General features: G+C 42.3%; 1 protein-coding gene across 1 annotated transcript in view; it reads left to right on the top strand.

Moving 5' to 3' along the window:
* Positions 1–312: 312 nt before the first annotated feature.
* The window catches only part of LOC308476367 (uncharacterized protein), a gene marked incomplete at both ends in the record, with an annotated part of 34520 nt that continues 19259 nt past the window's right edge, over positions 313–15573 (top strand). Inside the window, 3 exons of the mRNA XM_081003910.1 lie at positions 313–340; positions 8018–8086; positions 8568–8649. Coding sequence (XP_080860036.1) covers positions 313–340; positions 8018–8086; positions 8568–8649 — 179 coding nt within the window. The remainder of the gene's footprint in view (positions 341–8017; positions 8087–8567; positions 8650–15573) is intronic.

Genomic DNA, 15573 nt, shown 5'->3' with positions numbered 1-15573 from the left:
TCATGAAAGATAAAACACAGAATATGGTAGAGGCATGAATACCATCCATAAAGCTGTGTGTAGACTTAGAATGAGTGATGGTTCTTAAAAACAACAACCACCCTAGTCAAACTCCAACATTTTTCCTAATAGTAGATTATGATTTCTTGCAGGAGTATTGTTTATCTTACTTAGCAATTAAAATTAATGGGATCATTTAAATAGACACATACTAATTATGCAACAAAAGCTCCAATCTACCTTCATGCTTCAAAGTGAAGAAAAATACAACCGTGTGATGCAGTGAGATAGGAAACCCACATATCATCCAGTATGCATGCCAGCTGTGATTCAGCTGCAGGTAAGCTTCTTTCATGGCTGGCCTATTGCTTCAAAAGTATAAGCATTTTGCAGAATATTATCAAACCAAATATGGACCATGATTTGAATATTGCAACTTTTTCTTAAGTTGAAAAATGTATTTATTGTATATAGTAATTGTCCCTGGGTGATAACTGGCAATAGCTATTCTTTGTCCCTAGACATGTTTCGTCTTTGTTTTAGGCATCAGAGTTAAAAGTTACAGCAATTTTGATATATTATGTAGGCTTTCATTGTCCTGTGTCAGTGAGGAAAGCCATAATGGAAAGCCATGAACTTGGAAGAATTTGGTGCTATCTATTTGAATTCTGCTCCTAATGCAAGGTCCTCCTATCCAGTTTACCTCAATGATCCCTCTCACTGCAGCCAACATGCACCACATCCCAGTTAAGTATAATTGTTTAACTGACACTGAAATAGGGAATGCCTATATACTGGTAGCATTTGGGAGTTTCCAGCACACTGGGAGACCTCTAAGTCTGCAGCTGGGTTGATAATTAACTGTTGACATTCTCTGCTCTGTCACATACCTGACTTAGATCACATGAAAGAGATAGAATTGCACTCTATGCATATGTTAATCTGTGGGTCTCCATTTTGTGTGAGTTAAGTCTTTGTTCTCATGCTCTGTGGCAGAAGGATGTGTAAATGACCCTTACTCTAAGGAGCTCAACAGCCTTGGGCTGGAATGCAGGCTATGAGGGGGGGGGGAGCTATGTTTGTCAGCTCTGATTATAAATTATTTTATTTCTAAGAAGATGAACCTATGTCTTGAAAAGACATGTCTTATGGAATTATTTGGCTGTATCTTTGGGTTTTTCTTATGTTTTGAAGAAAGTTCTGCAAGTAAAGTTTTGAACAATACTTATGGGTCTGGACAATGTTTTATTCCAATAGGAGTAAGCTTTTATGCATGAAGTTGTTCCAAGCTATGCAATATTTATATCTGCAATAATCTCATGCAGAGGGTTAATGAATCCTTTGGAGCAACATTTCAGTGGACACAAGGGAGGAGAGGGTACAAAAGTCCCATTGCATGGGCAGAGTTCAACTGGCATAACTTTGGATCCAAGACTATAGTTAATAACATTATTTAAGGAAAAGTCATATCAGGAAAAGTGTATTTTTAATCACCAAGTTTTCCTATCTCCAAAGAGAACTCCTTAAGGAAGCAACCCCCCCACCCCCTTCTGCTGAAACGAGAAGAAAAATGCAGTCATAAATTTACTGAGAATACCATGTATTATCAAACAGTTTCTATCAAGCTACCCTTTCTTAATGTTTTTTCATTCTGTTCTTAAAGCGCAAGTATGAAGGTGGATATAATTAAGCAAGACAGAAACTCAGCACGTTTTAGCAATCTCATTTGAGATTAAAGAGAAGACGGCAAACACATATGAGCTTATTTGCTGCTGCTAATAAAAGAGAAGACCATCTAATCCCTAACTCTTCACAACCCTAGCACAAAGCTTTTGATTATAATCAGACAATGTAACAGCAAGTAATAAAATGGGAGAAAGTAATAGGAAAACAAGAAATATCAGGAGATATTTGGCTGTCTTGATAGTGTAGAGTGCACACTGCCTGTGTTGTATCAATAAGATAAGGTCACTTTTGGAAACCACATTTGCCGCTATATCATATCATATAGATGTACGGTGAACCATTATCTGATGACACTTTTTTTTTAGAGGGGAAAAATGAAGAACTTATTCCTGTTAGGAGTAACTCAATGCTTTACAACAGCAGCTCTGCAGAAAGCCAAGTAATTGCTACCACTTCTCTTCATTGCTTTAACTGATTCTCTTGATATGAATCAAAACCCTTCACTGTTCCTTGCACTTCTTATGCTGGAAGAACTGAAGTCCCGCCTTTCCCCCTACCCAGAATAGATTCTTTTTCATCAATTGAACTCTTGTGTGTCTTAAAACCGTATGTGGTGTGCATCTTGGGACCCCCAGTCAAATAAATTGGCTGAAGGAGCAAAGGTATAAGTAGCTATTGCAATTGTTCCAAGACTTTCTGCCCTACATTGAAGGAAATCTCTAATGACTTCATCCTGTGCTTGAATTACAGGGACCCAAGAGGCATTCTGCTCTAAGAGGCTATGCCCTAAGCTACCATTTTTTTTAGAAGATTCTGGGGTATAAGATGACTAAATTTCAGTGGGGGAATCAAGGAATGGGACTTCGGGGGTTCATGAACGTCACTCCCCTTTCCCCCATAATTCAAGCACTGCTCAGTTAATTTTAATTTTGATGGACTAGCCTAGTTGTGTAGCAGTTTCTGTGGCTCCTGTGGTTTTCAAATTGCCTTCAGATTGCCGTGTACAGGTGCTTCCACTCAAGCACTTTCCATTCATACCAGGGTAGCACAATGAACTGTATATGAGCTGGTAATAGTGCCCTGGTTAACACAACAACACAAGGACCTCTGATGTTTGTACATACAAAGAGGTTTTGCTTGGCGAGAAAAAGGGGTTGCAACAGCATTCCCCTGCCCCTGCCCTGCATGTAGTTATTTGAATCCTCAGACAGAGCCTAAACACACAAACTGTATGCAAAGCAGGGATCTTTTCCCATAAGAACTTAAAGTCCTGCTGGATCAGAACAATGACCCATCTAGTCCAACATCCCGTTCTCCCAGTGGCCTACCAGATGTCTGTGGGAAGTCCAGAAACATGACCGGACCCAAAAGCATTTTCCTCTCCTGCAGTGTCCAGCAGCTGGTATTCAGAAGCATACTGACTCCGACTATGCTGGCAGAGCATAGCACACTTTCAAAGGCATGCATATAGGCCAGCAGCTCTTGCAAGAAGAGCTCCTAGGCTGGGTTGGAAGAGCCGGAATTCAAGTGTCAATCAGAACTTTCAATTCAAGTGGTGGCTCACGATATAATCACTTTTATCCAGATCATGGTAGGAAAAGAAAACTTACACTTCCCTTTGGAACAGTCCATGCTCCTTGAGCTGCTTCAGTTTTCCATTTACTGCTATTTACCTTAAACAAGTGTACATGTTAATTGCATTGATTGAATTAATGACATGTCTAGTTTGGCCTTTAAAGGCATATTGCATCTGCTGAAGCTTCCAATTAGCTACCATGGCTAAAAAGTCATTGATAAAGAGTCACAGAAAAGTCATTGATACATTCTTTTTTAAAAGCCACCTAAGTCGTTGATGTGGACTTGTAGCAGCAAATTCCACACAAACATTACTTTGTCCTGGGTGTATTGCAAATCAATTTAATTTGATGACTCTACACGTGACCTCAGGATATTGTGTCAGGCCCCCTCAATCATCTTGAGAAGATGGCACCTCTGGCTAGGGCAATGTGTGGATGAGTATCTCTTAAACATAGCATTATATGGAATTCTGCAAAAAACACACACAAAAAAAACACTATTCTTCGTGAAGCAGTGGCATTTAAACAGCTTAGAAAACAAATGACTTTTTTTTGGTCCTATTTAAAATTAGGAAAGTAATTACCTGTGGAGCATTAGAGCTCTTTCTGAGATCGCTTGCCAATATGCAGATATGGAAACTGATGGACGGAGATTGTTCTGTGCATATCAACTTTTGAACCTCTGACCTCTGATTTCCATTCTTTCCGTTCTTTATAACAGGGACAATGGTTAGAAACCGTAATAATCAGTGCATGGAATAAGGCAATCTCATCAAGGCATTTTATGAAGCGCAGGATTATGTAACATCCAAGCATCATTAGATGCAGCTTGGAGTCATAGACATCAAAATGATCACTTGGGGAAAGAAAGCTTTAATTTAGTCCCACTAGATATAAGCATTAACTCTGTGGTTAAACAAAGAAGATGATCCAAAGTAAAAGACTAAGGAAATATGTAGGTGAAAATGACAACATGTGAAGGTGGCTATGGATTTTAATACAACTGTTGTACAAATAATTAGATGATTTTTGCTATGTTCTTAAAGGCTTGGACAAAAGAATCCCTGTTGTCATAGCTCTGAAATAATGATGTGAAATTGGAAAGAAATGGTTAGGCCTTAGTATCACACAATAATTGCACCCCCTACTCAAACATCTTCAAGCTTAAGGCACAAAATCTTCCTGTTAAGGATCACTATGAGTTTATTTCCTCCTCCCCTTGCATTTCTCCTTGAAGAAGGCTTTCAAAAATAAAGCAAAAGAGAATAATTTTTGCAATGTGGTCTATGTGAGACAGTATGGAAACTGCAGCTAGTGCAGAACACAATATCCTGGGCTGTGAGCACTATTGCTGTTCAGAAAATTCAACAGCAAATTTCTCCCAATATATACAAGGGTCCCAAGTGATGTCTGTGGAGCACCAGTAGTTCATGAACTTTATTCAACTGGTCCACTGGGGTGACTCCGCAAAGTGGCATAGTTGTGTGTGTGTTGCGTGTTGAGTCCCACAATGCCACCTCCTAAAAAATTCACACTTCACACATCAATTTTTGTTTAAGGTGTTTGGCATAATTTTGGCAACAACTTTATTCAAAATACAAAAAATGTGAGTGGTTGCTTAGGCATTGATTATGACTATCTCTCCTTGCCCTCAGGGACAGAGCTGGCCTTCCGGACACCAACGGAAGCCAGCGTGGGAAACAAGTATTGGGTGAGAAAATGAAGCTGGGCATCAGTCCCTCACTTCTCACCCTCATGTTCCTGTGGGGCTTGCACGGCCCAAGTCCGATGCCAGGGACAAGGACGAAAAGAATGGCAACCCCCTGGATTCCTTTAACGGAATTCCCTTTCCGCACCATTTGGAGGGGTAGGCACATACCCCTCCAAGAACCAATTTTAACCAATGCCTAACCGCCATGGAGCCTTCAGCTCACCGCCAAACCACTCACAGACCCAACCAAGCCTTCAGCTTAGCCACCACCGCACCCAGCCAAGCCTTATTCCCTAAGGCAGAAAGCTGCACGCCATCATCTCTGAAAAAGGATTCAGCCTGAAAAAGAATCTCAGGGTGGGAAATCACATCTCCACCCAGCTCAAAAATCTTTTTAGACACAGCAGAATTGATGCGCTTCCTGGCCTTTCAGTGGCAGCTGGGCAACGACTACCCTTCCAAATGCGCCATTGAAAAAGCTTTGTCCATGGAAACCAGGTTGTTCTCACCCAGCTGCACCACGACAGCAGTGGGCCGCCCAGAATTGAGGCGTTTTCTGGCCCTTTCAGTGGCAGCTGGGCAATGACTACCTCTCCAAATGCGCCGTTGCAAAAGCTTTGACCAAAATATTTTTGCTGTCGGCACCAGTGCCCGCAGCTCCGCCAGGTCGCTCAAAATTGCAGCACGTAGAGAAAAACAGTCCATGGAAACCAGGTCATTCTCACCCAGCTGCACCACAACAGCAGTGGGCGGCCCTTCCAGCAGCACCTGCCTCCGAATCAGCGGCAGGAATTCTGGACAGCGCATTCCCCGTCTGGACAGCCAAGACAACTGCACATGTGGAGGAAGGCCGAGACCCGGTCGCAATCCGGACTGCCGTGCACTGATGCCAGCCCAATGCATGATGCTGTGCCCCACCATCCAGATGCGGACAGCTGCTAAACCTAAGATAAAACAAGCAAAAATTGTAAGACACCAATAATGTTAACGAACATAACCTTTGAATGCATTTGATTTCCAACAACCTGTATTTTATTTTCCACTGCCTTATTAACACGCTTTCCAGCCTCCTCGGTGGTAGTTTGTCTAGGCATTGGTTCCCGACTAGCTGCACCTGACCTCAGCAGGGCAGCACTGACGACTGGGCCCCACCATATCGTCAGTACCAGCAAACATTGTGGGGGAGCAATGAATCCCAAGGCAATCGCATCCAGCCAGGTGTTGTTCCCCATAGGGGAAAGATGCACCTCATCTGCCCTAAAGAGGGCAACAGCCTTGAAGAAAAATAGCAGGGTGGAATATTACAGAACCACCTAAAGCAAGGACCTATTTTATTTTATTTGTTATTTTTAAACACGGCGCTGCACGGGTTTAATATTGTGCTTCTACTCTCCAAATTACGGGATCCTCTAATGATGTCGCTGACACTCTATCCCATTTTCAGATGAAGCGCTTCAGATCCTGGGCTCCAGACTCAGCTACTGGCAGACTTTTCCAGACCACCTGTGGCATTTTGACAACAATTAGTAATTATAGAGAGCAGCAGCTTCCATTTCCCCTTCTGCTTTTAGCTCTTATGGGAAGGCCTGGATGGATTTCTTAGCCTTAAGCTGGCAGTCCTCGGCCATTCAGATGAACTGGCCCCTATCCTCTGAGCAGATCCTGCAGTATTTGGTCCACCTGCTGCAGGTTGGGCATGCTGTTATAACTATCAGAATTCAGTCCGCTGCAATGTCTGTTACACTGAAGCTTTAATTTTCAGAGACCCTTGTATAAAGTTTGTAGTGCGCAGGGCCTTGGAAGGTTGGAATAGGCTCCAACCTCATAGGACAGTGGGCAGGAAGTCGGTCAATTTTTATCTATGCAGTATCTGTAACAAGTAAAAACTTGTCTGCTGGTTAAAGATCAAGGCGAGACTCCTTTCAGTAGTCCATTGCATTTTGGCACTGAGGGTTGGGGAAATGGTTATTGGAGCCAGCACGGGGCTGAGAGTCTGGAGGCTTATTGCTTCAGGACTTTTCCTTATCTGCTTTGGAGCTTGTCATTAGAGGGGGATATGAACCCTGTCTCCCAGGTCCTAGTCCTACACTTTAGCCACTAAGCCACAATGGCTCATCTCTAAAATGGCAGTCGCCACTATCAGGGCAAAACAAACTTAAAGAAAATAAACTTGTTCAGAAACAGCATAGTTCAAGAGCATATACAGAGTCCTCATAGTCCTTGGAGGCACAGAGAGCCTCTGGGGCCCTCTGTCTGCCTCAGATATACATTAGCAGCAACTGGGCCTGCAAGCAGATACATTCCTATAGCGAGAATGAGTCACGTGTCAGAGACTTAACAATTAACTGCTACCTGTAGCAGACTTAGGCTTGGAAGTTATGTGCAGGCCGAATAGCTTCTGCTCTTGAAAATCTTAATCTCATAGCAATATTAAAGGAACTCGAAATAGTGCTCCCGCCCAAGGCTAGCTTAAAATTTGGCCAACAGCGCTGCACACACTCAAAATAAAGCCAACCTTCGGGGATACTATAAACGAAAGTGATTCCAGCTAAGCTGGGAACAGCCCTGACTAGCCCCACAATTTCAACAAGAGAAATGGGGGAAACCTTTTTGCGAAAGAAAGCCCCTAAATGGGGCTCTCTCCCTATTAGGAAAGGCAAGCCGCAGATACAGGGAGAATCTTCCCACAGGGCAGGGTAAGGGGTGGGGTGGGAAATTGAACAGGAAAAGGGGGGGAATTAAATTATTTAAGGGACTAGAGAGGATTAAAAGAAAGGGGAAATAAAGAAATAAAGAAATGTAACCAGACAATGAGAAGATTGTCCAAGTGCTCCATGTGATCCGATGCAAAATGGCCAAGAGGACGCCCAACGTTGGGCTTCCTGTATTTAAAGACTCTGACCCCTCCTCCAAATTGGCAACAATCAAAACTCCCCAGCAACCCAATTTAACCACTTAAAGGCTTGGGTTCCTCCCAAAATCTGCCCAGTAACAGCAGGGTGGCTTGTTCCCCCAACCACAACACGTGCTCTCTGTTATGGAGAACACGCTTTGTGTGAACAACAACAGGTGCAGCAACTGGTCTGTTTGAACTCAGCAGTCCACCTGGAAGGTGAGTGAGATGGTACATAAATGATGAGGAGAGAAGGCCCTGATATCATCAGAAGAATGAAGCCTGGGTTGGTAGCATGAGATGGGTGTTCTCAAACATCAGAATGAAAGTTTGAAGGGAAAAACAGATCCATGCCAAAATGTCATGCCAACCTTGCTTATCTTGTAATCCATAAAGTTGTGACCTGCTTTCACTCACACTTGTGTTTTGGTCTTATTCAACTACATCTCTGGAGCAGCCTAATGGCTGCCCCTCAGATGGGAGACAATCATCCATTTAGACAAAGGAGTTGCAATAAATTGTCTGTAAATATCTAGAAAGAATTCATCTTTCTCAAAATTGGTACCATTAACTTGGGGTGTTCATATTTGCTTGAGTGGTAAAAGTTTAAAGGCCAGGACAGAATGTTCCTTTGCCACAGAATGCAACACTGAGAGCTCATAACCCCATGTCTAATGCTAATCTTGTGTTCGCAGTTCAGAAGAATCACTGTGTCTTTGCAGTTCAGAGCAAATTGCAATTGCAAACTATTCTCTGGATTACATACTTTACTTCTACAATTGGTAAGGTATCATTTACATTTCCTACTATCTTAAAATTTCATGAACTCCATACTTTGAGGAGATGGGGAGCAACACTCCCCATACTCGCTTTGATCAGTCACCGACAAGGAATTTAGAACATTGATGAGTGCAGAATTGAACTTACTTTATCTTTGTAAGGTGGATATGGGTGTTTTTATTTGCATTAAACATTTATTGGGCATTCTGCAACCTCTCGACTGCTTCTGTTTTCTGAAATCCTCATGGGTGGAGTTACTTCATGACGTATTCTCTTGAAGCACAGTTAAGATGAGGATGCAATTGCCTACTGAATACATGAGATCAGAGCACTAGCTTACTTTCTTTTTAAGGAAAATCCTTGCTTTTACCTTTAAAAAGAAATATTAGAAACTGTTGTTTTTTAAGAGTAAGAAGACCTCACTTTCCTAAACTGACAAACAACTTCTGGGCAGTCAGTAGGCAGCCTCTCCACAGTCTTGTGTTTACAAGAAAACCCAGCTGAGGACACACTAGCAGTCAACAAGGTGGGCTGGCTCTTCTCACCTGGCTCGGCCAATCTAGTGCTCCTGCTTATATGTTAACACCTCACCATTCCTTCTCTTCTCCCCCACTCCATCCCAGGATGCAGCAGTGACCTGGGCAGATGAGCACACCCACCCCACACCATTGCCTGCAGGTGCAAGGGTATCATGGGATTTCGAGAAATAAGGGTATATTCAGAAGGTTGCAATATACAGACCACCATAAATATGATTTGTTTCATTTCAGTGAGTTCTCTAAATTCCTGGCATATTTCTGCATCTTGCTAAACATTTTCTCTGTTGGCACAGAGGTTCAGATGACAGCTGATATATAAACAGTGGGAAACTACTGAACCTTTTGTTTTCCTCTTTTTATTACCATATAAAACATAGCAAGTATGTGGACAGATTTGAACAACTATTCCTAATGTATGAGCTGACTGATTTTCCTTACAAGCCTCACTGGGCAGTGTTGCACACAAACTATTTTACCTGAAATATTTCTACTTCTTTGCTTTACAAATATATGCCCTAGGTGTTCAACAGAATATTTGGGGGTTAGTCACACATTCTCAGTAAAATAAATAACACTATGTGACATTCACACAATATAAGAGAACTCAGGATACCTGACATTTCCCCCCCAAACCAGTAGACGAAAATCATACCACAGCAACTAGGATAAAATATTGTTTGTATTGGAAGTGTGGTTTAATCTCTCGTGCTTTGAAGAATATCATACATTATAAATTATGTCATATTGCCTATTTCTACATGCATCTAAAACAAAACAAAAAAATAGATTAATTCAAAATGTATTCCTGTTTAGTGGAGGTTCTTACTTAGATTTTCAGATAACGTGGTTCAAACTATTTTCAGTTCTAAATGTAATGTTACGTGGGCTTGGTTTGAAGGTCATAATTCCAGCTGCAAAACAATTTGCTTTGTTTCCCTGTTTATGCTTTCACATTGATATGTATGTAAATTTCCATCTGGCTAAGGTGTAAATCACTCCTAGCCAGTATGGATAACGGTCAGGGATGACGAGAGTTGTAATCCATAACATCTGGAGGATACCACGTTGGCTACCCATGGTCTACATAGCTTAACTGGAAGTCTGGCATTGGTTTAACTGTAGTTAATGCTAAAACCAAGAACACCTGATAGCCTAGAAACAGCATCATTTAAAAAAAACACACACTAAAAACAAAACCAAACCCTGCAATGATTACAAACTGAGCTGTGCGGTCAGAGGCATTGGCACCAACGCCTTAGGGCTGAGGCATCTTTGCTCCCCTCAATATTGTTTAGCAGGGGACTCACCCCTCAATATTGAGGGGGTGGAGGAGGCCAAGTGCCAAATGGAGCATGGAGCTGGACTAGGCCCAGTTTGGCCAGCTTCTTATTGTGGAGCGTGGAGTGGAGCTGCACCTTCTTCCCTACAATGCGAGCCAAGCCAGGGATGCCACCATTCCCACTGCTCACGCTGCCTCTGCCTCCACTACCACCACTGTGGGGCTCTTAGGAGCACTAGCTGCAGCAAGCAAAGTTCAAGTGAATCCACAAGCGGCCAACCCTTCTGTGTCCATGGAGCCCTGCTGCAGAACTCCGTTGAGTGTCATCTCAGTTCCCTGGAAGCCATTTGTCAAAATGACAAATTCCTCCCTTTTCTTCGAATATCAAGAATACAATTTGTGTGTTTTATATAGTTTCCACAGTCATCACAGTGTTGCTCCAACTGGGGCTTTGCTGACTACATTGCCATCTTTGACTTTCTGAGGAGATATCAGATATGACGCAAGATTGGCTCTACAACAAACCAGAAGGCTCCGCTTTGGGATAAATAATGCCCATTACTATCGATGGTTGCCTACTTTTTACCTTTACCTTACTTTTTATGGTCACAGTTACAACTGTAGTGATGTTTGCTTACTCATCCGCCAGATAGAACAATAACAACAGACAACAAGAAAAAAATATATTTCTGCTCTTTTAGCTACTAGGTCGAGGTCTCTCACTTAATAGTTGAATCTGAACTAACGAAAAGCTTACTGTGTGAGCAACTGAAGCAATGTGTGTCAACAAGACAATTTCCTGATAATGTTGTAAGGACATGTGCAAAACTTATTGCTTGGGTCATGGAGTTAATGAAGGGCTAGAGCCTTAATAGGTAAAGAAATGATGAATAATCACTCTCGGAAGCACAAGTGAGCCAGCAAATGGAGTATTGCAAATGTGGAACGCCGTGTTTATCCTCAAGTTCTCTTTCCCCCTGCCACTGAGTTCCTTATGCTTTTGAGATGCTGAGTGATGCACTTTGTTTGCTAATCTTTTCTTCTCATTTCTGTTTAATCACTCTTAATTGGTAAATGTTAGATTTGACAGAACAAGGCTTTCATCAGCACAGAAGAAAGCTGTGGGGATTAGTATAGGGAATAAACACACATCTCTGCTCTTCATGCTGCAAAGAATAGTCATAGAAAGCTTTGTTGACTTGCTTCCAAACTAGGTTGTAGGTTATTTATTTTCAACTATTTATAGCAATAGCAATCATGTTAGCCTGCTTTTCAACATATGATCCCAGAGTGGAGTAAGCTACAAATCAAAACACTGAAAGCAACTCACATACCATTTATAAAGTACAGGCTTTAATTCCTGGAAGATCTGCTCCCTGCTTTCCTTGTGTTTTTCCACCTGGCCAGGGAGGATGAGATCCTGACTGGATGCAAGCTACAAAAGCTGAGACTGCTGAACAGTCCCTTGGGCTGGGGTATTGTTTAGGGGTTTTTGCTGCTGTTGTTCCTGTTATTGAGATTATTTTTTGCATTTTAATTTATATAAATCCTAAAATATAAAAAAATAATTTTGTTGTGTACTTTTTGATGTGTTATTTATTGTTTATGACTACTTTTCTAATTATGCAAATCTTTTGCATGTTGCAAAGCCGCCTTGAGCATGGCTTTGACTATTGAAAGCAGAATACAAATAACATGAGGAAGAGGAGGAAAATATTAGTCTACTTAAAAAAACCAAAAAACACACACCACAAACTGCAGAATGAGCTCCTTACTTTGCAGTCACAGTACTAATATTAATATCCTACCACTGCTGGTGGTACATCAAGACCTCCTGCCCAGTCTGATATCTGAGGATATTGACAGACCAACACATCAAGGTTTTTTTATGTTATGTGCATCCCAGATTAGGAAGAACAAATTCAATCCAGTTGGTGCTTCCCTCTCCTGTGTATTGATCAAGTGGCTGGTACTACTCTTATCCCCTATAATTCAACTAACAAAATATAAAAATATACAGATGGATGGGAATTATTTTAGTTACATCTCATACAGGATATCTGTTCTTAGATCCCCCAGTGTTGTGGTGGTTGCTTTAAAGCTATTCTAGCAACACTGGGGAATGGGCACAATCCAATTCCCTATGGAATTTTCCAGAGAAGATGCTGTTTATTCTATAGTAGTTCTGGTCATAGTTGTTAAATAATAATAATTTATTTATACCCCGCCCATCTGGTTGAGTTTCCCCAGCCACTCTGGGCGGCTCCCAATCAAGTGTTAAAAACAATACAGCATTAAATATTAAAAACTTCCCTAAACAGGGCTGCCTTCAGATGTTTTTTAAAGATAAGATAGCTGCTTATTTCCTTGACATCTGATGGGAGGGCGTTCCACAGGGCGGGCGCCACTACCAAGAAGGCCCTCTGTCTGGTTCCCTGTAGCCTCACTTCTTGCAATGAGGGAACCGCCAGAAGGCCCTCGGTGCTGGATCTCAGTGTCCGGGCAGAACGATGGGGTGGAGATGCTTCTTCAGGTATTATCATTATTTTACCTTCAGAGAAAATAGGAGCTTCAGACAGAGACCAACATTTCACAGGTGGTGTGGAAAGAAGGAAAGAGAGTGGGGGAGAGGGAGAAGATGCATATGCAGGGGACAGTAGTATTGGGACCATGGCGATTAAAAAGAGAATATAACTTGCCTACATACACAGAGAGAATGACCACCCCCTCACCCACTTAAAGCTACCTTTTTGCTATGAGTGAGGAGCTCTTACAAGTGCCAAAGACGTCTTCTCTCTGAAGCAAATATCAGTTGAGGAAGGTGTGGAGGGGAAAGGGGAAAGTTTGTGCAGTGTCCCTGTGCTGGTCCAGGGGGGAGGTTACCGTGGGGCGAGGTCCAGGACCTGAGTCGAGGGTCGGCAGACAGTCCTCCACGGGCGAAGCGGGGTCCACAGCGAGGAGCCGGGCAAGGACAGGAACTCTGGGGGAACCGGACTGGGTGCTGGCCGAAACAGCTCTTCAATGACGTTGCTCCAGCAACCTGGGACCGGGCTGACTGGCCTTTATCTTCTCTGAGGCCAGGGGCGGTCCCGGCCCCCAGGAGACCCGCCTCTCCTGGCCTTAAGGCGAGCACTCCTCCTGGGAGAAACCAGTTCCCTCCGCCTCTCTGCCCTGAGCCTCTGCAGTTCAGGAGAGGCTGAAGGGTTACTGGACCCAGGGGGAGACTCACCTGTAGGCACTGAGTCCTCAACCACCTCCGGAGCCAGAGTGGATTCACCGGGTGCCTGCTCCTGAGGATCCGACACAGGTGCAAGTGCTTCAGAATCAAGGCCCTGCCCCAGTTCAGCCGGCCCTGGAGGCGGGGACTCCTGTGCTGGCTGGGATTCCTCCGGTTCAGCCTCTGAATCGGATTCCCAGGCCATCACAGTCCCACACACCGTAGTTCTGGTCCTAATGCTTCTTGTAGCTAGTTCTGCCTGATGAACAGCGCATTCCAAACCATGCCAACTCAGAAGTCCTATAGAGTTCATTGGGTCTTACGCACAAGTGGGGTTAGGAATACAATCTTAGACTGGAAAACAGTACAGCCACAAAGAGTTAACGAATCCTCTACTCACCTACCTTGCAGACGGCTTCTTTAAAGTTAAAACCAAAACCTCAGGATCTCCCATGGATCTCCCATGGATCTCCCACGTACCTCCTAATTTGGCCCTTAGGTGTGGAGAACCACAAATGCAGACCCTTCAAGTGTCCCTGTTTTCCAGGGATGTCCCTCATTAAAAGAAGCCATCCCGGTTTCTGATTTGATCCCAGAATGTCCCACTTTTCCTTAGGATGTCCCTATTTTCATTGGAGAAATGTTGGAGGGTATGGAGTTATCTGACCCCTGTGCTGTCTGAAGGCAATCCTGTATAGGGAAATTTTTCAAAAAAAATGTAATGTTTTATTATGTTTTTATATATGTTGAAAGCTGCCTAGACTGACTGGGGCAACCCAGTAAAATATGTGGGGTATAATTAGTAAAATTATCATTATGGAATGGGACATCCCTATTTTCATCAGAGAAATGTTGGTGGCTATGCAAATGGTGTTCACTTGTATCAGATCCATGTATATGCATTGAGCTATTTATTGTAGGTGGTTATCTTTGCTTCATCCCATCCATTAGAAATACGAGAGGAAAAAAAATGCATTAATTCCTTTGCAACATACCACAAGATTCATATTAATTTCTAATAACAAATAAAAATGAAAACTCTATTATTTATTTGTATTGATTTCTATTCAGGCTGATTAGTTACTAGATCTAGTTAAATTTCTACACTATTTATTATGTGGTTTATGTGATTAGTTTTGTTCTCATTTCATTAAATAATTCATTTGTATTAGTCAGCTACAACTTGGGGGAAAGTTGCCAAAAATATTAATCAGAAACCATTATTTGATGAAAACAATCACACCCTGGGCTGAAACTGTGGAATAAACAGTTCTGAGGCCATATATTCCAGCATTTATTAGTTGCATTCATATTTTCATTACACCAAGCAGTAATATTAATTTCAATAGTCTTCCTCAAAGTGGTAAAATAAATCTTATGCAGAAGTATTTGCAAGCTTGGGGACTTCATCAAGCCCTTTTTCTTCCAAGATTTGGCTTTAAAATAAACTAGCTCTGTACTTTTATCACTAAACTAATTAGCTGTGATGCTTGGGAATATACAGAAAATGGAAGGGAAATTAATTCGGCAAATAAAGATATAAGTATATATTCTTGTTGCTCATTTTTTATTTAAACCACCCCCACAACTATTATTTTTAAAATCATATGGTCCTGGCGGGGGGGGGGGGAGTAGATCTTCCTATCCATGGTCAGAGGGAAATCCTTTACTTTAGAGAGGGAAATCTGATGTCAGATACCTGCTTCTCAATACTAAAGCAATATTAGCATTCTTATGTCAGTAAGGTCTAAAGTGGGCTTGCCAGACTGAATAGGGAAAAGGCACAGATCTGAAGAGTTTAATGTCTTTCTGCTCTCTCAACATGTTCCTAGACCCAATATAAATCAGTTCCTATGATTTTGCTCTCATTGTTCCGTGTGTGTGTGTGTGT

Source organism: Podarcis pityusensis (assembly GCF_964106645.2).
Source record: "Podarcis pityusensis genome assembly, chromosome: 4".
Lineage (NCBI taxonomy): Eukaryota > Metazoa > Chordata > Lepidosauria > Squamata > Lacertidae > Podarcis > Podarcis pityusensis.
Note: the sequence above shows the minus strand (reverse complement) of the source record. Positions and strands in the feature narration are given on the sequence as shown.